This window comes from Gymnodraco acuticeps, unplaced genomic scaffold (genome assembly GCF_902827175.1).
Source record: "Gymnodraco acuticeps unplaced genomic scaffold, fGymAcu1.1, whole genome shotgun sequence".
NCBI classification, from domain to species: Eukaryota; Metazoa; Chordata; class Actinopteri; order Perciformes; family Bathydraconidae; genus Gymnodraco; species Gymnodraco acuticeps.
The window spans coordinates 104,491-126,187 of NW_022989979.1; the positions used below are offsets into that span (position 1 = coordinate 104,491).

A 21,697-nucleotide genomic window follows, 5' to 3' on the forward strand; every position below is an offset into this window, starting at 1 on the left:
GTGTGTGTGTGTGTGTGTGTGTGTGTGTGTGTGTGTGTGTGTGTGTGTGTTGCAGCTGCTTGTGCAGCCTTAGTGTCTGGTGGTTACATTTAGAAAAGCCTACTCGGATACATTTTGATGCAAGCAGGAAGTCCTACTTCCATGCATCCTCTGAATCCATTTATATAAGTATTTGATATGAAATACACTCCTTCATGCACAGCCAGAGCAAGATACTTTTATCTTTATAAATTGACTTGAAGGGTATGTAAAAAGAAACACAAAACCAAACTGTGAAAATAACCCTTAATGTTAGTTCATTATTTTTATACCTCATGCAAAAGAAGTTTGTAATTCTGTTAGATTATTATGTATTAAATTGCTGTTTTCATCCCTCCAGTCCGACAGTAACACCAGTTTCCTGAGGGCTGCCAGAGCGGGGAACATTGACAAAGTCCTGGACTTCCTGAAAAACGGAGTAGACATTAGCACCTGTAACCAGGTAAGAAAACTTGAATGCCTTTTCTCTCTCTGAAACCACTTACACTGTTTGATGTTGAATTTGCGATGAGCAACAAAATGCATGGACTTTGTAGGGTCACAAAGTCATGGGGTGTTTCTCAATGTCGAGGAGGCTTGCTTGGTAGCACGTGTACCTCCGAGTGAGTTCCTTAAGAAGCGAGGCAAGAATACCTCCTAGCCTCGGAAAACGAAGAATGGAATAGGCTAGCAAGTGTGCAGGTGTGCGTTATTTGATAGGCCCGCCAAAGATTTGGGAAATTGGTCTGTGCGCAAAGCATTGTGGGGATTTTAAGACCGCGGAGTCTACACATGTGCAGCCCATAGTGCAGCCTCGAAAGTCCTTCGGCGGCACTCGATGACGTAGTATCCTTGAAATAGTGGCTCTGGAGCAGCTTTCCTCGACATTGAGAAACACCCATGGAGGGATTAAGTCTTGAGCCTTTAGACTTAAGGACAAACAGTTTTAGTTAAACTTATTTTTTGATAATTGTATTGACCTATATCGTTTCCGCCAAATGAAAAAATAACAATTTTAACATTTTTCTTTTTTTTACATTATTGACTGTGTTCCAAATAATAAATACAGCTACATTTGGCACTTCAAACATGTATTCTGTTTAATGGTCTATTGAGCACAGTAACACACAGCAAATGCTGCCGTCACAGATGTAGGTCAAAGCTGTTAACTGGCCTGTCGGTCAGACCTGATGGTCTCACCTCTCCTCTGCTGTGTCACGTGCATCACACAACAGAGCTGGGTCAGTGCATTCTTTAAACTGCTAGGCTGCCCTCGCAAGATCGTAACCCCCCTCACAGCCACTACTACTCCCGTCCACTACACTCATTCTGTCCTGGAGTCTCCGCTGTATTTGAAGGGCCTACTCTGACAGCTGCTCCCACCCACCCTCACCCACATTCCACTGAGCAGGAGGTATTTAAAAGGGTGCAAAATACTTCCCCCTAGAACCCTCTACACCCCACCTGCCCTGTCCATGTCAATGTGATACAGAAGTCACAAGGTAGCTTAAAGCAGCACATGGAGTGTGCTTTCAGTACGTGAGTGTTTGTGTGCCTGTGTGCCTTTGTTTTTTTGATAGCAATTATTTATACACTGGTCTGAAATTGGTTGGCAGACAGGAAGTAGCATCCTCCCACTCATAGCTCTAATTGTTGTCATGGGCACCATGGGTTTTGTTTAGTATACAAAAACAAAACACAGCCATATTCAGTGCTGTGATTTGACACCCTCTATCTCTCTCTCTCTCTCTCTCGCTCTCTCTCTCTCTCTCTCTCTCTCTCTCTCTCTCCTCTCTCTCTCTCTCTCTCTCTCTCTCTCAAAAACACACACACACACACACACACACACACACACACACACACACACACACACACACACACACACACACACACAGAGAACCCTCCCTGCAACAGGAGAGCCCTGCCCTTCATAGTATCTGTCAGGGGTCAGATGATCACATTTGAGCCTGTATAAAGTGCCCAAAATACAAGTGACATTTTCCTAAATGTCCTTCTGTTTCTGATAAACAACATCCACAAGCTTTATTGACCTTCAATTCAAGGCTTGGGCCTACACATATTCCTAAACAAATATTTCTTGTTAGTGTAATCCAATAAGTCAATTGGCCAATTTCATGAATGTAAATAAACTGTTTCTGACATACGTAAATGCATACATACGTTTAAAGACATACACACACACATTCTTACAAGTCAAGTGCTTAAACCCCTCCTCCAGCATGTTGTTTGTTTGACTGTGACAGACAGTGAGACTGGATCTGATTACCTGTTGACTTATACACTGTCAAACAACTGTTTTAATGTTATCATGGTCACTTGTTTATTGATCTGCTGTCAAGGCTTGATTTGAAACAGTTTATGTTACACCCTGGTGATTCTGTATGACTGTACTTGTTTCTGAAACGATTCATATTAATAACCATATTAATATTTTTGTGTTGATGGCAGCTAAGGGGTTGGTTTCTCCACACCGTGTTATGAGCATCCTGAAAGTGGTGATGACATTTTCCCCAGATTTGATGGCATTTTAACATTAATGATAACTCAAGGAGAAACCAATTTCCAACCCAACCTTAGTAATGGGAGGCTAGATGGTGATTCAAAAGTATCATATTAACAGCGATAAGCGGCAGAATTGCTCTCAAGCAAATGAGTGGATCCGAGTCATGTGGAAAAGCACTCTACACAATTACTGAACCATAAACCACATAAACCATAAACATAAACCATAACCACAAGAGTACTGTCAGCATAAAGTTGGGAGAGCAACAACATAAATTATATAAATCTTAAATTAGGGCTGAACGAAATCGCGATTTTAAATGATGCGATTATCAAATGGCAAAGCCTGCGATCTTTTTTTACATTTTTTTTTCTTCTTGTGTGTCAGTCATCCACACCAATCAGAAGTGCTGTGCTCCACATGTACCAGCCATTGTTAACCAATCAGAAGGGGCCCATGATAGAAGGTGATAGACAGATTGATCCAATCACCTGCCAAGTATTTTTGAAAGTGCCTGCCCTTTCCAAATCGCTTCCAATGGAGCTTTCCTAGATGATTTGGTGAAACAAACCATCTGAGGCCCCGGCCACACGAGGACGAAAACGGCTAAACGCATAGGATTAACGCAAACGCAATCGCAAAAAAGCTTCCGTCCACACGCAATAGTCATCCGGATAGTGTCTGTCCACACGAGACAGCTCCGTTTAGCTCCAACCGCTGGAGAAGCTGCAGTACATATGCAGGAGCCTGTACGTGGCGCTGTAACTTCCTCCACAAAAGCAGCGAAGAAGCATGGTTGTCATGGTTACCCTTCTGTTTATTCTCCGCGGTGGGGGCCGAGGGAACCGGGCAGAGTTTTTCGCCAGTCAACGTGTATTAAAGTTGAAATCTTCCGACAAAATTATAAAAGTGCCGGTCAAAGGTCTTCTTTGTTATTTATTGATCTTTAAAACAAATGAATAACGACTCTATATAATATAATAATAAAATACACGGAGCCTCTCTTTTTCCTCCCTCTCTTTGGACAGCGTCAGTGTCTGTTTCATTCAGCAGCTGATCCAGTAATGAGTGACCCGGCCGACAGTAAAAATAAACATATTTATAACTAGTTTAGGTAGTTTGAGAGGTGTCTCCGTCCTGTCAGATTAGACTTCACTCGCGTTTATGTCCATATCGAGAGAAAGATAAATAATCTGAATTCAGTGTGCAGTTTACTTTGACGCGGGGGTGAGCAGCAGAGGTGGGGAGAGGCGGGGCTATTGCCTCATCATTATCAGAAAATGATCGTATAGGGCGTACACACGGAGCCTTTGGACTCCCCAGAGCGTTGCGTATGCCGTTCTATCCACCTTGGGACCCGTTATCGTTTCCGCAGTCGTTTAGTGCCGTATTCGGTCGTCCTCGTGTGGCCGAACGGTCTATATGACACTAAACAGTAACGCAAACGACCGTTTTCGTCCTCGTGTGGCCGGGGCCTGAGTCAGGTTAGTAATGCTCCATCACATGTTTCTATTACAGGGTGAATCTTAAATTGAAGCTTGACTTTAAAGCAACCCAACGGAAGTTTCATGTAAGTTGAGTTATTTCACTCGTAGCTCGGGCTGCGGGGGTGCTAGAGACGGGAGCATGTTGATACGACCTTCCTAGCCGGAGATATGGCCGCATTTTACAATAAACTTACGAACGAGCCGTTTTTTGTGTTTTTTTGCGGAGGGATCTAGATCGGCATGAAGGCACATTATGCAATGTGCACGTTATCCCGCTTGTTACATGGCCACATTCTCAACAAAGTAACGACATGACTCCCAATATTAATTGAAAGGCTTTTATGGATTTAGAAAATGATTTTATGGATTAAAAAATAGTTGTATGTATTTATTTAAATTGACATGCATCCGCTAAGAAAAGTAGTCCGTTGTTACTGTTTGAACTAACGTAGCAACGGCAGGAACTGCTTCGATAGTGTTTTTGAGGAGCTTTTTGATTACAGATTTGAAAACATCGTTGCTTGCTTTAAAAGTAGCACAATTCATTATGTCAAACCTTGGAAAGTATCTAGATATCCCTGCCCTAATGCCAAAGGAACTGGCAACTGAATATGTGTCGCCGTCTGATGTCTATGTCTGGACCGCTGCATAAAAAGGAGGGTTTCTGCCAAGGGCGCCGGAAGCGGGGGGGCCATTGGCCCCCCCACTTTACGGCCCTGCCCCACATTTTCGCAGCAGCGGATGCCGCGGAACACTGTACACATCCCGTTTCAATAATTCCCCTCTACTCTAAAGTCGCATCTAAAAAGAACGCCATCTGATCTAGCTGTGTATATGTTGTTATTTTTTATTGTTATATTCAATCTCATTAGCTACAGGCATTTTTGAAGCTTGTAAAGGGAAGAACACAGCTCGCCTCTCACTCGCCACTCTGCTCTTCCACAGCGCCGCTTCCCCTCCCTCCGCTGACATTATGAATGTAAGGCATAGTAATCATAGATAACACCGCAGGGTCCGTTACAGTTTGTTTTCATCTGATTTCAAATAAACAAAGTCTTTGCTTTCAGAATATTAAACTTGTTTCGGCAAATTCAGATGATAAATACAGCTTTGAAGCTTTTAACGGCATAATTACAAGCGGAGAACGGAGTAACTTGACGTCACAGCAAGCATAACAACAGCCGGTGTTTCTCCTGAGTTTTCCCCGGGAAACAAACGCAAAAATACACAAACACACACACGTGGTATACACGCACACACTCGCGAGCTTCCCCCAGACCAGTAATCCAAACGAAAATATCTTCCCTCCGTATACTTTGATCATTTGCTCCGCTAATAATCAATCAGATCGATCCAGAGAAGAGGAAATTCACTTTAAAGGCCTTTTTCTCAAAATGATGACTCGGTGACAGTCATTAGCCTATATAATGTGACATATTTTGCTTAATATAGTACAAAAACAATCCTGATATCATTAGAAAGCTATGAATCTCCTCTTTCCAACAGTGTAACTCAAAATGTGTCTTCGGATCAATGCGACTGATTTCGATGGAGCAGGTCACTTTGCATTAGGTAAAATACAGCAGGCAGACATAACAGGAAGAATATGTACATTTTAATCCAATGAAATAGGACATTGTCACACCATTCAAATGTATCCATGTACATTACAACCAATAACAAAGCTTAGATGTGTTTATTTGTTACGTTGTTTACGTGATGTGTTACGTTGTTCAGTGTGTGTCAGCCGTTAACCTAGATAGATAAACTTGCAAACATGTCAGAAGAACCGGCGCATAAGAAAACAAAATACAGTCAAACTAAGCTGAAATTCAACAACTTGAATGTCACATCCCTGACATCCACAACTCCGGAGCCTGGTCCTTCAACCATAGAACCAGCGCAGCCAGATGAACCCCAGCAGCAGCTCTGTGGCCGCAGAGGCTGTCAAAACCGCCGCCGCCGGCATCGTTGAACCGAAACAGGCTGGTTCCGACTGCATGGAGGTTTGTTGTCGGGACATTGTGGCAAATAAAAGCTTATTTGGGCAAAGAGAAGGTACTTCAATGCAGAATGGTACAAAAACAGAGAGTGGTTAATTCTTTACAAAACCACTAAACGAGCCTTCTGTGAAATATGCAGATTTGCTGCTGTCAAACGGCGTGTAACTTTTCACAGAGCTTACTTCAGTCAAACACCAGTCAACATTCAGCTTGTCAAACAAGAGCGTAGCAGGAAAAAATAAGAGATGGAATGAGCAACTGCGCTGTCATATGTGTGGGCTGGTCTGTATAGTTTAATTTACAGGAAAGGAGTGAGCAGAGGGTCGAGTTGTCCATTATTGTTCTGTTTTCTCTGACTATCTTCCTCCTAAAGACCCTCTCAGACTTTCATTTGCTCACGCTACTAAAGAGACACGTTACCATGGAAACCAAACAATGGTGTAGCTGTATTGAAGTCCGAGTGGAAACAGTAACATTTGGTGCGTTATGTTAGAATGAAACAAATCAGATTTAGTCAGAAATCGGGAGAAATGCGGGATAAATATGACCCCGGGAGGAAAACGGGAGTCTCCCGCGAAAATCGGGAGGGTTGGCAAGTAGGCTGTCACATACACACGCACTTTTTGGCCCCCCCACTTCTGAAATGAATCCGGCGCCGCTGGTTTCTGCCCCGTTACTTCTCTTCTTACTTCTATAAGAATAAAACACGGAGGAGGGAGATCTCTTTTTCTCCCCCTCTTCTGACAGCCCATCAGCTGATCTCAGAGCATGCTCCCCTCTCATGCAGGGGGGCGTGGTTTCTATAGCTAATAGTTACTGAAATAGAGCCCTGCTGTTTTGTCAGGGCCTTTTCTTTAAATATAATTTTAAAATGTCGATACAGTAGCCCCTTTTTTTAAATAGCCTAGTTTTTATAGGTGTTGCTATCTGTTTTGTGTAGCGTGGTTCTACAAGCACGTCAGTGCATTCATTGGGTGGTATCAGAGAGTTACAAGGGTCTGTAAATGCAATGAAAACATTTGGCCAGAGCAAATCATTTATCCTATTAAACATGTAATTTTTACTTTTGAATACTTCAGTACAAAGGATGTATTGAATAATTTAAGTGATATATGTGTATGTAGCGTGGTACAGAGTGAAGTAGCCCTCCACTACACATTTAATTTGAAAGTCTTTTATTTTGTTCTGCAAAGAGCCAAAATATATATATTATTATCAGTTCGCCACTAGGGCTGTAACAATACACTAATCTCACGATACGATACGATACACGATATTCAGCTCACGATACGATATATATCACGATATTCAGCCAACGATACGATTCGATATAATTCGATACACTTACATCATTTTCTGAAAGATTTTAAAGGGACAGTGTGATTTTGGTGACATCTTGTGAGTGTTCCATTGACTTGGATTGAATTAATTCAACTAAAAACTGAAAGCATCAATTATACAATATATGGCTCTGACTAGACAGAGTCTACAGCTTGCAAATGCTGGACAAAATGAATCAAAAGATGTGGTGAGAAAATTTGTTTCATTTATTGAAACAGTGCAAACTGTAGCTTACAAGCCTTTGAAACGTAAGTACATAAAGTGCAGTATCACAATGGACAATTAAAAGGTGCAGCAGGTGGCCTGTTCTGAACAGATTCTTTTACAGCATTTTTAGCTTAACACAGAATATGAGGTAGCCAATAATTCAAGTCACTAAGAACAACATTTAATGTAAAATGTACCTGCCAATAATTCAAGTCCAAAGGAGTAACATTTAAGCCAAAAACACTAAACAGAAAGGCTCCTCTCTACATAACTGCATCTACATTCTCTTCAGATTTTTGTTCAGGAATATAATCTGATCAACGTGGTCTGGGAGAAGTGCACTTCTCTGAGCAGTGACGATATATCCGGCGGTAGAGAAGACCCTCTCCGAGGAGACACTAGTGCCAGGGATGCACAGGTACCTTTTAGCAAGGTGTGACAAGAGTGGATACTCATACTGGTGCTCCTTCCACCAGACCAGTGGATCTGCTTTCACTTCCAAGATATCTGCCTCCTTGTAGCGGGTCATCTGCTCCTTGGCCTGGTTCTCTTGGGTATTTGTCTTGGGTTGTGCTCCACCACCGTATCGTTCACCACCAAGAAGGGCAGCCAGTGGACAAGACGGCTTTGGATTCCTGGGTGGAGGATGCTGACCTTCAAATAAATAAACAATAAAAACAAAAACACATTATTTATAGTTAATCACATTCCATAATTCCTACTCAGAGGTTCAGACAACACAATGTGCTTCACTGGATAACAATGGGTGATACTGACCTTGACTGCTCTCTCCTTCCTTGAATCACACACCATCATCTACAGTCTCTTCTTCGGATGCCATCCCCTCATCATCAGCGCTACCATTACATTTTCCTGTGCCCTCTTCGACCACACTCCAAGGGACAACTAAATGAAATAGGTCAACATGAAATGAAATTCTTGAGCTTTCACTGTAATAAATCTTTTAATTAGTGTATTTAAAATCTATGCCTTTAGAACTGTTAACATTATAGTATTTATGCTTTTTAAACTATTTAATATTTATGCATTTTAAACAGTTAACGTTGTAGGATTTATGCTTTTTAAACAATTTAATATTTATGCATTTTAAACAGTTAACGTTGTAGGATTTATGCTTTTTAAACAATTTAATATTTATGCATTTTAAACAGTTAACGTTGTAGGATTTGCCTTTTAAACGTTGAACAATGTATTATTTAGGCCTATGCTTACTCTCACCAGGAGATGTTACATAGGATACAAGGCCAAGGGTTAAACCTAGCAGTACCATCATTGCCTTACCTCTGATGGCATTGGCTGATCCTGAGCCTCTGCAATCAGTCCATCATAAACTTCCTGTCTTTGGTTCTCAGTCAGGAAGGGAAGACTTTTGAATCTTGGATCCATTGCTGAACATGCATGGAGAGTTGCCCTGAGGTCGATGTACCTCTTCTGAAGATCCCCAGACATGGCAGCCTTCATCTCTTTTATGACTGCAGATTCACCTTCGATCGGTTTCAGTCCATTGATCAGTGTGTCCTGGAGGGGTGCGATGACTGACAGCGTGGGGGTCTTCTCCTTGGACATGTACTGTGTAGCCTCCTTCATGGGCTTCAGCGCGCTGACTACTTCTTCAGCTGTTGTCACGTCTGACTCAGTCAGTGTGCACAGATCCTTCTCGGTCTTCCTCACCTCACTCGAGAGCAGGGCTGCACAGATGGCCGGTTGTTGCTCAAGGAATCTTTCCAGCATGTCGTGTGCACTGTTCCACCTGTAGTTAAATAAAAGTAAGAAACTTTATTTATAGATTTATTTAAATGTATTTATTAATGACAAAATAAATTAGTAATAAAACAAAATGAACAATTGAAAAGTAACTACGCACAAACCTTGTAACCACGTCTGTCATCAGCTTGTGCTCTGGTAGTTGTAGAAGCCTCTGTTTCTTTTTCAGCATGTGGTTGGCTGTGGTGCTTCGTCTGAAGAAGTTCACAATGCGTCTCACTCTTCCCAACAGGCGTGCGACTGCTGTGATTTTGAGGGCACGTTGTGCAGCCAGATTTAGGGTGTGTGCGTAGCATTTGACGTGAAGTGTGAAAGCTGCCTCCTCAGCTGCTATTGTCATATTTGACGCGTTGTCAGTGACAATTACTGGATCCTTTTCTGTGATTTCCCACTCAGCGAGGGCCTTTCTTAGATGTTCTGCCAGGTTGTGTCCGGTGTGGCTCTCGGGCATGTCCCTGGTTTGTAATACATACGTAACAAGCTCCCATTCCTCGTTAATAAAGTGGGCCGTGATGGTGACATATGCTTCAGTTGTTCGCGAGGTCCACCCGTCGCACGTCAGGGCAACTCTCTCCGCTTTGCCCAGGGAGGCTTTGACGTGTGCCTTTGTCTGAGCATACAGCCTGGAAACGTAAACCTTGGTGAGGTGTTGGCGGGTTGGAACAGGATAGCGGGGCTCCATCGCGTTCACCATGCGCCGAAAGCCTATGTTTTCCACCACGGAATAAGGTCTCAAATCCTGACAAATAAAGTAGGCAATGGACTCTGTAATCTTCTGCGACCTTGCAGTGCATGACATTAAGGATTTTGGGAGATGGCCCTGTGGGCCATCTAAGCTAATTTACAGATGGCCCTGAGCCCAATAGAGATTGCCCTGAAAAATGCGCGCGGACAAAATGACACACGAAGGGTTTGGGGGGGCTCCCCCTAGAACATTTAGATTGTTGCAGGTCTTAGATGCTGTCTGGTGCATTCTCTAGACTGAATTATAAGATGAACCACCACAATATTATATTGTACAATTTCAATTTTATTTTTAATTTCACTTGTTTGTTTGTTCTTGTTTGTTCGCTTGCATGCCCTGCATAGCTTTAAGAAATACTTAAGTTGTTGGTCAAGACACTTTTCATCTGATGAAGGCAAATGCCTTCCCAGATGTAAAAAAAGTAGAAAACATTACATTCAGTTATAACTGCCAAAACAAACATTATTTACACTATTATGGCCCCTGTTAAAAATGTTTGTAATGTTATCTAAATTGGTCGAACGAATGCCTCCTCATCCGGAAGCTGACCGAGCAGACCCGAGCAGCAGTCGAGAGGAGCCGAGCGCATCCGCGAAGCACACAAAATGGCGACGTCAGAGTTCCCGTTAGCCGGCAAATCTAAATATCTTCGGTCAAAATAATTTCCCTTTAGCGCAATACCGCTTCAGTTGCGCCACTTATGTGACAGACAAGAAGAGTATGTGACAGACAAGAATAGTCAATTCTAATGTCTAACACTTAATGTGGAGAAAGAGATGTCCTGTATGGGTTGATTGTGCGTTGATCTGTTGGTAATGCCTCGGGGTTCCGGTGGGCATGTAAACAAATGCATAATGCTGCGCTATACTTTGTGGCCTCATCCGGTTGCATAGCGACACTTATTGTTTAGGTGTCTTTTAATAAGCAGGTAGTCATATCATTAGCTAGAACTAGCTGGATCTGATCGATATGGACATAAACGCGAGTGAAGTCTAATCTGATGGGAGAGAGAGATCAGCTGCTGCTGACGAGTCGACACGCAGCTCTGCATGATCACATGCAGCGGTGAGCGGACAAAACACACACTTTAGGTTAGAATATCACACGTAGCTATTTTAATTACCTCTCAAACTACCTAAACTAGTTATAGATAAGTTTAGTTTTACTGTCGGGTCTCTCATTACTGGATCCGCGAGCTGCATGATACTGGCATAATAGATTGCCCGATCGGGCAACCAGCAGGTGAGGCTTCATTGCCCGAGCTAAATACTAGATGGCCCCGGGCCATCGGGCAGTCCTTAATGTCGAGCCCTGGCGACCTTGGTGAAGTAGATGGGAACTTGTGGGAACAACCGCCATCGCTGTCCAGCACGGTTTGTTTTGGGTCACGCCGCGGCCGCAGCTTCTTGAGTTCCTGAGTTAGCATGACCTTGTCCGAGTGGTGACGTTGTAGGTGGAATCGCAGGTTAGTGGTATTTCCAGAGTATTTCACGTTTGTGTGACACAGCTTGCAAACCGCCATCGTTTTATCTAAATTGTCGCTTTCCTTCTTCTTTTTAAAGCCGAAGTGCTCCCACACATCTGCTTTTAAGCACGAAGGTGCTGGGTTAATGTGTGCCGACATTCTCCTGAACCGCTTCGCACTCACTGCGAGAAGAAGAAACCGGCGTGTGTATCTAGAAATGCTCTACAGCGACACTAGCGGCTCGGCTGGCTGATGTAATCGCTCTTCATGCAAAGCGAATGGGGGGAATGGGCAGGGAGCAGAGTGCCAGGCGGAACACAGGGGATTTGAATGGGACTTAATGTAACCCGCGGCTGAAATATCGATACTTTCTCGAGAAACAAAATATCGATATATATCGCAGTATCGATTAAATTGCACAGCCCTATTCGCCACACACACACACACACACACACACACACACACACACACACACACACCGTGACTTCACTCAAGTGTATGTTTACGTTCTCTCCACGTATTTACTATACTAACACAGAAACAAAATGAACATCTGCATCAACATCCAAACAATAATCATGTCTGTTGCATTGCTATTCCAGACCAGTTTCATCTTGTACATTCAATATCAATTTGTTGCTCCGATACACAGTCAGCCAATCATGTCTACCTAACATTGTCACATTAACCAAATCACTTATGTATCTCTTTTAACTTATTTATGTATCTATTAACTATACACGAGCAGTCCGGGCTCTTTAAACCGGCTCATTGTTCTACTTTCCCGCCTCACGCTCGCTCAAGCTAACAAGGCCACCAGTGCTAACTACTGGCTAGCCATTTTCAGTACGTTACGTTTGCTGAACAAGTAACGTTCATAAACACTACTACATAAAGTCCAACCGGGATCATAAACTCACACATAACATATTCACTCATCAATTACACAATTCCAACTCTCCGTTCTTACCTGCAAAGAGCCAAAAATATATATATTATTATCACAGTTCGCCACACACACACACACACACATCGTGACTTCACTCAAGTGTATGTTTACGTTCTCTGAACGTATTCACGCGAGACTTCTCTTTGTCCCCAACACCGTGTAGCGAACGCGCCCTCTGCTGGTCGGAGTTAGACACTACATACTGCTAGATAACACTACATTTTTCCAACAATAAACCAACCATTCCTTATCAGAAAACACACAGACAATTCTCACCACACTCTGAACATGAGTGTACATAATGTAGGTATATCAACCCACTAATGGCTCTGTATGCCACATGTACACATACAAATCATTAGTCAAAACAGGGCTACATTTGATTTAATTAAAAGGTATAATATGTGGTAAACTGAAGAGCCGTTTGGGAGCCGAAAGAGCCGGCTCTTCTTGGTGAGCCGAGCCAAATGATCCGGCTCACCAAGAAGAGCCGGAATTCCCATCACTAGTTCATGGCTCACTTATGCGTCAGATCCTAGAAAGCAGCGACAGGGTGGCCAGGGCCAAAGTCGCGCGCCAAGAGAAGAGAGCTGTCCAAGTTAGGGACACATAGAGAGAGAGAAAAATAGATACTTTCCCTATCTGCCAAGTCCAAAGATAAATAAAAAACATTCTTGACTGATAAATCTAACTCACTGTTTCAAGCCAGTGAAAGGTATTGCATACTCAAGCATGTTTTTTTATATAATATCTTTTTGTAGATGATCTGCGTGTGTGAGAGTTTTTGTCCCATACAACTGTGTCATTTGTGTGTGTGCATGTGTGTGTGTGAGCTGTTTTATTTCCATGTCGACACAATTAAAGGCTGGACTTCTTCTCTAATCTACCCTAATGTTAATCCTTGATGAGTGATATTACTCTTTAATCTGCACGCATTTACATTATTTCCTCTTTTTTCTCTACCATTCGTCCCCATTGGCCTATGAAACAACACCAAATAAACATGACAATTTTGTTTTACCATGAGTGATTAGAAAAAAGGTCAAGGGTCATAGGGGCGTACATATTAATCTGTGTTGGACGGAGCTCAACCGTTTCACTCCTGCCAGAAAGCACTACAAAATGCCAGGGATCACTGTGTTGGGCTGAACGTCCATTAGCTAAATGAAGCTTTCACTTACAGCTCAGAGGAAAAGCTGATTTAGAGCTGTGTGTGTGTGTGTGTGTGTGTGTGTGTGTGTGTGTGTGTGTGTGTGTGTGTGTGTGTGTGTGTGTGTGTGTGTGTGTGTGTGTGTGTGTGTGTGTGTGTGTGTGTGTGTGTGTGTGTGTGTGTGTGTGTGTGTGTGTGTGTGTCCGTTGTGGGTTTTACTTGTCTCTCTGTTGGAATACATAATGGAGAAATGTGATTGAAACCCTATAATAAGATTACATCATTCTTGCTGTGTCAGGGAGTCCTCCATTTCAGAACTGAGCCGAACCTCAACTCTCTGCAAGCGTTACTGCAGCACAGAGCGTCTAGTCTCACATTTGAAGTCATTTGATCTCCCGCCTGTTGGCACCACAGTGAAAATAGACTGAGGGCCTGTATAATGTTATTTATGATCTACTAAAGTAATGACATTAGAGGCCTCCACGTTGCAATCTCATAAACCTGATTAAATACTCAGAGGGAATATGACAAGCGTCTGCAGCTCAGTATGACCACACCCAACCCCGGATGATAGGTGGGGGAGGGGATGATGATGATGATCCCAACAATTTCAAAACATTTACTTATTGTTTTACACATTTTTACTGAAAAATCTCAATGATGTACTGGTAAAATGTTTTTTTATGGGAAGATTTTTGACTTTTTTCTTCTATTTCATCTTCTAATTTGAATATGTTCTGCTTCTCTCTGTTATATATAATAATAAATGAAAAATAGTTGGGTTTTGGAGAGTTGAGATAATGAGCTAATAAAGCAATAAAAGCTATATTTTCTTTTCCTAAATAATTAATTGAATAAACACATCAATACCTTTTTATGTATTTTATTGTTAGACAGGATGGTTCTCATAGTTACCATATAAAGCCATACCATATATATATTATGAACTTGACCAGACATTTACTTAGATACTTTGACCTTTATGAAAGGTTAACATTTTCAGCCGTTTCTCAATATGAGTATCCATGTTTGTGTGTGTGTCAAACATATCCTCTGTGACTATGCAGAAACCTGACACCCCTTTGGCTGTTTGGCATTTGGCAACTCAGAGAGAGATAGAGAGTGACTGAGTATGAGTGTGTGCATCATTTGGGTGTGTATGTGTTGTACGTGCGCAAGAGGAGGAAGGAGGCAATGATAGTGGTGTAAGCAACATAACAGCTCGTCTTTTACATCAGTGCCAGGAAGAGCTTTCAGAGCCAGGAGCCATTTCTCTGTTACCCATCTTGTAATCTACTGGTAGAGCCTGCCGTGGAGAAGAAGGCAGAACGAGCCAGAAGCTTGGATTCAAACAAGGAGGGAAGACGACCGCTGTTGATGGTCAAAATCCAGCTTCAAGCCCCATTAAACAGGCAAAAACAGTGAAGAAAGACTTACGAAGGGAACAGAAAGAGATTGACGTTTTCTCGAAAAAAGGAAACAGGATGAAAACGAAGTCCCAATTTTAGATCCTCTTTTAATTTCGGAGATACACAGCACGGAATGGAAGAAGATGAGGATGAGGTGAATCGTTCTTCTGAGTGTTTTTACATGTCTTTCTCAGAGAAAATATATTTAAGCCTGTGTGTTGTGTGAATTGATATGTTTTGGAGCTGTGATTGTGTGTCAGTGTGAAAATGGTTTACTCTATTCTCCTGCTCTGCTGCTCCTACCCTGTAGCTCTGGTTAAAGGATCAGAGGCCTTCAATGTGATGCTCACTTTGAAGCTGCATGAGGGAAAGATCAGCCATGTTTTTTAAGTGATAAAGAAAATAAATAGTTAAAAAAGAAATACAATTATCAAGCACAAGACTTCAGAAACTTGACATTATACTGTAGGCTTCACAAAGTATGCAGATGTGTAGTGTAATTCCATGAGAACCCCTCAGTTATTCACTATCATTCATTGACATATGTTTTCAAGAAGTCTTATGTTGATTATTTGTTTCCCCTAGAATGGTCTCAACGCACTACATCTGGCGGCAAAGGAAGGACACAAGGACTTAGTTGAGGAACTGTTGGAGAGAGGAGCACCTGTTGACTCTCCCACCAAGGTACGTGCACAAAATATGACTATGTTAGTTGATAGTTGTTGTATCCTACCAGCTTCCTAGATACAAACATATCACAGTTTGATCTCTAACCATACATGGGGGACGAAGTGGAAAAAGTAAGGGGGGGGGGGGGGGAGTTGGTGGATAGGACATGTATGTAAGTAATATAGTGGTATCAGTTGTAAAGTACTAAGTCAATTACTGCTTCTCTCTTGAATTATGGAATCTAAATGGCAACAGTGGTGTTGGACCTGAGGGTGATTTAGGAGGAAGAAAGTCATGTGAAGAGAGTTCATTTGTAATTTTATATATTCCCAATAACGTGTACTCCATCTAGTCTGACATGAATTTCATTTCTGGATTATTTCTTTAGATGTCTTTCTCTTTAATTTCACACTTGTTGTAACACACACTGCTTAATAACAACAAACACAACACATTATAGAGCGTTTCATAGTGACTATAAAACAAGGAAAATTATCATCAACTTTATAATTGCTGGTCACTCATTTGTTAATATTTTGCCGGGAGGATAATGTGTTATAATATCTATAATTTTAAAAATAATGCCATATAATAATTGCAATCATGTACTGCACAGTAAAACCATAGTATGCACTATAGACATGGGCGTGCAAATGATGCTATGATTATTTAGTTATGAATTAGTATGTTAGTTTACCATATAAGTCCATATAAAATGCTTTGTAATGTGTTGTGATTCTTGTTATAAAGCATTATGAAGATGAATTTGTGCTTATAAATACAATAATACAGTATTATAGGCGGATTATAACGCATAAAGTTATTTCAAATCAGATTTATTAACTCTTAATATCTGCAAGAAGTTGTCTTATTAAATATTCTAGATTTACTGGAAGGAGGCACAGGGATAAGAGTGATGGTAAACTTCTTGGCAAGCTCTTCTTCATGTGACACTTTGGTCTAATGTGTCAGTGATTTCACAGCTAGCAACAGCAAACAGCCGCCAAAGAATCTGTCCTTGGATCGACATTAATTTAGCCTTTGATAATAATAACCTATCTAAGATCAAGTCATTGGCATATTTAGAATGGGAATAATTTTAAAGAGGGGATATTAACAGAGGCTTCTGTGACCATCACACATTTATACTACATCACTTTAAAGTAGCTGTAGTAAAGTGTTTATGCCCACACAGGATGTACACTTGGCTGGTAGCTGTTACCCTTTTTTTCTCTGCAGAAAGGAAACACTGCCCTCCATATTGCCGCATTGGCCGGACAAGAAGAAGTAGTCAGACTACTGGTGAAGAGAGGAGGAGATGTCAACACTCAGTCACAGGTGAGATGCTTCATGATCAAAAGCTATAAGGGAAAACAACAGCATGAATATGATCTTACACTAATACATGTATGTGCATATGAACTGTGTACATGTGTCTCTACAGAATGGCTTCACTCCACTCTACATGGCAGCCCAGGAGAATCACTTGGATGTGGTGCGATACATGTTGGAAAATGAAGGGAACCAAAGCATTGCAACTGAGGTAAATGAATGCCCCTATTTCCCTTTTTCTTTTATTCAAATGTATTGTATTCACCTATCTTGATTATGCTTGTCTTCTCCTCCAGGATGGTTTCACTCCTCTGGCCATCGCGCTCCAGCAGGGCCACGACTCTGTGGTCTCCCTGCTGTTGGAGCATGACACCAAGGGCAAGGTCCGCCTCCCTGCCCTGCATATAGCAGCCCGCAAAGACGACACCAAGTCTGCCGCACTGCTGCTGCAGAACGACCACAACGCTGACGTCCAGTCCAAGGTGAGGAAAAGCGACGAGGAAGAATCTAATGGAGGAAGAAGGAGGGTCCATGTGAAATGTCAAATTGGAGTGGAGAGAGAGATTAGGAAGAGTTAGAACAGAAAGCCCTCTCCGATTACAACATGGGAGAGGGAAGGAGGAAAAGAAGGAAGCAGGACTAAGTGTGTAATAATTCATCTGACTTTTCATCTGCACTCATTTGCCTGCAATTGATTTGATTTTTTTGATTTGATTAGATTTATTTTGAATGTGTAAAACAATAATACAAAAATGTAACATGAAAATTATTATACAATACAAAATTAAGCATTGTCAAATTGATATACAAAAATATTACTGATTCTAAATTATATGTATAAACAATCTACTTAATTGCATATGAAACACTGAAAAGGGGTGGGAAGAATTTTACATCTATTAAATCCCACCCCTTCACCCCAAAACTAAATTATTAACATATATATATATATATATATACATTTGTTATTGAAAAACAAACAAACAAAACAAAAACACAAAATAAATAAACAGATAAATAAACCAACAAATAAAGAAACAAATACATAATTTAATTCAAGACTTTGATAGTAATAATGTACAGAGCTTCTCTCAGAATTGTTTGTTGGTACACAAATGTGCTTTTGGTTTTCTATGTGTGTGTCCCTTTGAATGTACCCTGTGATTTTTGTGACAAGTCCCTTTCCTAACAACCCTACATCCTATTCCTATCCTTTCTCAATGCGTCCTAACCAGATGATGGTCAATAGAACCACAGAGGTATACAGACTCCTCTAATTCCTTTCAGCTTTTTTGTCCTGATATTTTCCTCATACAACTAGGCCCTATGCACCGATAATCTGAATGCATGCAGCTGTACTACACATTCCCGCATGGCTGAAGCTAAAAGCATTGTGTTGTATTAATAGATTCCAGAGAATGTTAGTTTATTATATTTTAATTAACACTTTTTGATTGTACTTAATTAATCATTCTTAAAAATTGATTAGCTCTTAATATTTTGAAACACTAAAAGTATTTAAAGGTCCCCTATTATACTGTTTTTCATCAATATATTATAGGTCTCAGATATATACAAAACATGTCTCTGAAGTGTTTGGCAGATCACCCATTGTAGCATCCCATAAACCTCTCTGTTTCAGCCCTGTTTCAAAAGTGCTGATTCTGTCTGTTACTTTAGATGAAAATAAGGAGCCACGCCCCTTTGCGAGAAATTTGGACAAAAAAAAACACAATGGTGCTCTAGGAGGAGATTCAGGTGATAAGGGGGGGGGGGGTGTTACCTTGGTTGGTTATTGGCTAATGGTTATACAAGCCAAAAAATTGATCAGGACAAAAAGAGAGAGAATCTTTTTTCCTGAAACTTTCAGAATCTCCTTACACAGAGGGGACACATGTTAATGTATAAAAGTGGATTTTGCATAATAGGTGACCTTTAAATCATGTATCCCTTTTATTTAGTGCTTTATCTCTGCATAACATTCAGCATGTGTACTTTAAAGCACGTTGTTAGCATTGTTTTTCCTGTCTGACACACGTTATTGATCTTTAAGTTAACTCTGTTTTTTAAATTGCATCATGTCTATCAGAATGGGAAGGTAAGGAGTGAACACACCTGCAACTGTGCACTGTAGATATTTATATATATGGCTTATATATAAATGTCCATTTGTCCGTGCAAGCACACATAGCGCATAGTTGCAACTTGCATGGTGTATTGAAGTTTTGATTTGTAATGTCTTTATGTTGGAACCTTGGTTTTCAGTGCTTTGATTTCTTCACCATTTGATTTTTTCAGCAGGCATGGTTGACTTACAGGGTTTCTGCATGCATTATGTATTGCCTGTGCTATTTTGAGGCATGCCCGTTTTTTATACTTCTTCTTACATCAATGTGTCTAGTTCTGTTTTTCAGCATGCAGCCTTTGTGTATTACTGCTTCAGTACTTCAGTAAAGTCAGATTTATTTGCTGAAAAATCTGGTGGTTATTGCTTTCTGATTTGTCTTGCTTTCTTTATATCACTTTCTTTCTTTTATTATTTCTTTCGTGACCTGATTTATTCTTTCTTACTTTTTTCTCATATCCAACTTTGCTTTTCTTTTGCTACTTTTTTCCATTTTTCTCAACCGCTGTTTATTTTCCCTCTCACTCTCTCCTCCTTTCCTCTCTCTTTGTCCGTCTCAAGCAGAGCGGGTTTACCCCTCTGCACATCGCGGCTCACTATGGTAACGTGAATGTCTCCACCCTGTTGCTGAACAGAGGAGCTGCTGTGGACTTCACAGCCAGGGTATAGCCCCATTTACACTTAATAAACCATACCAAGATATTTTCTTTTACTTTGAGGCTTGCAGAGCAGAATGTTTACAGTTTAACATAAAGCATATAACGTTCCCTTTTAGTCTTTATTGCCTTTTTTAACTGCATTTTCTCTGAGCCTGTCAAAGATTGCATTTGTTTTGCATGTTGTCAGCTGCATTGATTTCTTGAAATTGGTCCATGAAGTTAGTTCAAGTTTCTTTGGATGCACTTGGTTAATAAGTGATGTAACTGTCTATTACTACCCTCAACTCAGAAACAGACAGACTAAAACCATACCAACTATTATTAAATAGATTGTAGGACTTTCCATATGGTGTGGAATTTTAATGGGATTTAATACTTTACCGTGTGAATTGAATATTTATTCAGCTAAAGTTAACTTTTGTGCCTTTTTGCCTGCTTTGTCAGAATGGAATAACACCTCTCCATGTGGCCTCCAAGAGGGGCAACACTAACATGGTGGCCCTGCTGTTGGACCGTGGGAGTCAGATAGATGCCAAAACCAGGGTGAGACTGCACACCAGCTTTCATTAAATGTTCTAATTTCTGCACCCACTTCCTAGTCAATTTCCTCTCTCTGTCAAAACACACAAACTGGATTAATGTCTACACTTGTTTATATGTATGTGTTTGTGCCTCGTATGTGTGATTTTCTCACAGGATGGGCTGACCCCTCTGCACTGTGCAGCCAGGAGTGGACATGACCCAGCAGTGGAAATTCTGCTGGAGAGAGGAGCTCCCATCTTAGCCAGAACCAAGGTACTTTATGGCCGCACAATTGATCGATCAGCATGCCCCAGAATTTGAAAGTGTAATTTTTCTATGATCAAAATAACAAAGGATTTTCATTTAAGTTAGTGCTTTCTGCTTGTTTTACTTCTCATCTCTTTCTTCAAGTGTACTAGCTTTTCAATCTACTACCTTTGTGCTTACACAGAACGGACTGTCCCCACTACACATGTCAGCCCAGGGAGACCACGTAGAGTGTGTAAAATTCCTGTTGCAGCACAAGGCGCCTGTTGATGATGTCACACTGGACTACCTTACAGCGCTGCATGTTGCCGCTCACTGCGGCCACTACAGAGTCACCAAACTTCTGCTGGACAAGAAAGCAAATCCCAATATTCGAGCACTGGTAGGGATAAACAGGAATTAACAATTGTACATATACAAAAATAGTGAAAAGATGTCATACAGTTTTACTGTAAAATTCTGTGGTCATTTACCAATATACAATTATTACCATGTTATAACTAAGTATTTAAATGGCCCTGAGGAGTACCAAATGACATGCAAGAATCAAATAACTGGCAAAAATGTAATGAAACTACATTTCCAACTCCATATGTATGTAAACATAGTATTTATCGGTTTATTTCTCTTTTGCCCTCTCTAACAGAATGGTTTCACTCCTCTCCACATTGCCTGTAAGAAGAACAGAGTGAAGGTGATGGAACTGTTGGTCAAATATGGAGCCTCCATTCAGGCCATTACTGAGGTGAGATACTTTTTAGGAATATCTCAAAATAGAAACTTTAAATGCACACTTTTCTGTATGCTCATCTTCCTGTCTGTCTCTCTCTTTCTCTAGTCTGGTCTGACTCCCATCCATGTAGCTGCTTTCATGGGCCACCTCAACATTGTTTTACTACTGCTTCAGAATGGCGCATCTCCTGACGTCCGTAACATTGTGAGTTCTGAAAAATACTTTCTTTAACTGTCTGTAACCAGTAGTCAAAAATAGATATAGCATAATATAAATCGTTTTTTCAGTATCTTTTCAACTACAAGAT

General features: G+C 41.0%; 2 protein-coding genes across 11 annotated transcripts in view; one reads left to right on the forward strand and one right to left on the reverse strand.

Annotated features, from left to right (window-relative positions):
* Window positions 1-21,697, forward strand: part of ank2a (ankyrin 2a, neuronal) — a 90,680-nt gene that overhangs the window by 18,060 nt on the left and 50,923 nt on the right. For 8 of the 10 annotated variants that reach the window (XM_034211655.1, XM_034211664.1, XM_034211665.1 and 5 more), the window contains exons 2-14: window positions 380-481; window positions 15,669-15,767; window positions 16,992-17,090; window positions 17,197-17,295; window positions 17,381-17,566; window positions 18,320-18,343; window positions 19,174-19,182; window positions 19,771-19,872; window positions 20,313-20,411; window positions 20,565-20,663; window positions 20,842-21,039; window positions 21,304-21,402; window positions 21,496-21,594. In XM_034211655.1, coding sequence (XP_034067546.1) covers window positions 380-481; window positions 15,669-15,767; window positions 16,992-17,090; window positions 17,197-17,295; window positions 17,381-17,566; window positions 18,320-18,343; window positions 19,174-19,182; window positions 19,771-19,872; window positions 20,313-20,411; window positions 20,565-20,663; window positions 20,842-21,039; window positions 21,304-21,402; window positions 21,496-21,594 — 1,314 coding nt within the window. The remainder of the gene's footprint in view (window positions 1-379; window positions 482-15,668; window positions 15,768-16,991; window positions 17,091-17,196; window positions 17,296-17,380; window positions 17,567-18,319; window positions 18,344-19,173; window positions 19,183-19,770; window positions 19,873-20,312; window positions 20,412-20,564; window positions 20,664-20,841; window positions 21,040-21,303; window positions 21,403-21,495; window positions 21,595-21,697) is intronic. The other 2 variants (XM_034211657.1, XM_034211663.1) reach the window with 2 other exon arrangements.
* Window positions 7,557-12,026, reverse strand: LOC117543400 (zinc finger BED domain-containing protein 1-like). The gene is made up of 5 exons (XM_034211676.1): window positions 11,430-12,026; window positions 9,470-10,147; window positions 8,883-9,351; window positions 8,358-8,486; window positions 7,557-8,234 (listed from the first exon to the last, which is right to left on the reverse strand). Exons 1-4 carry the CDS (start codon window positions 11,732-11,734, stop codon window positions 8,397-8,399), a joined length of 1,542 nt encoding a protein of 513 aa, XP_034067567.1. The 5' UTR covers window positions 11,735-12,026; the 3' UTR covers window positions 7,557-8,234; window positions 8,358-8,396.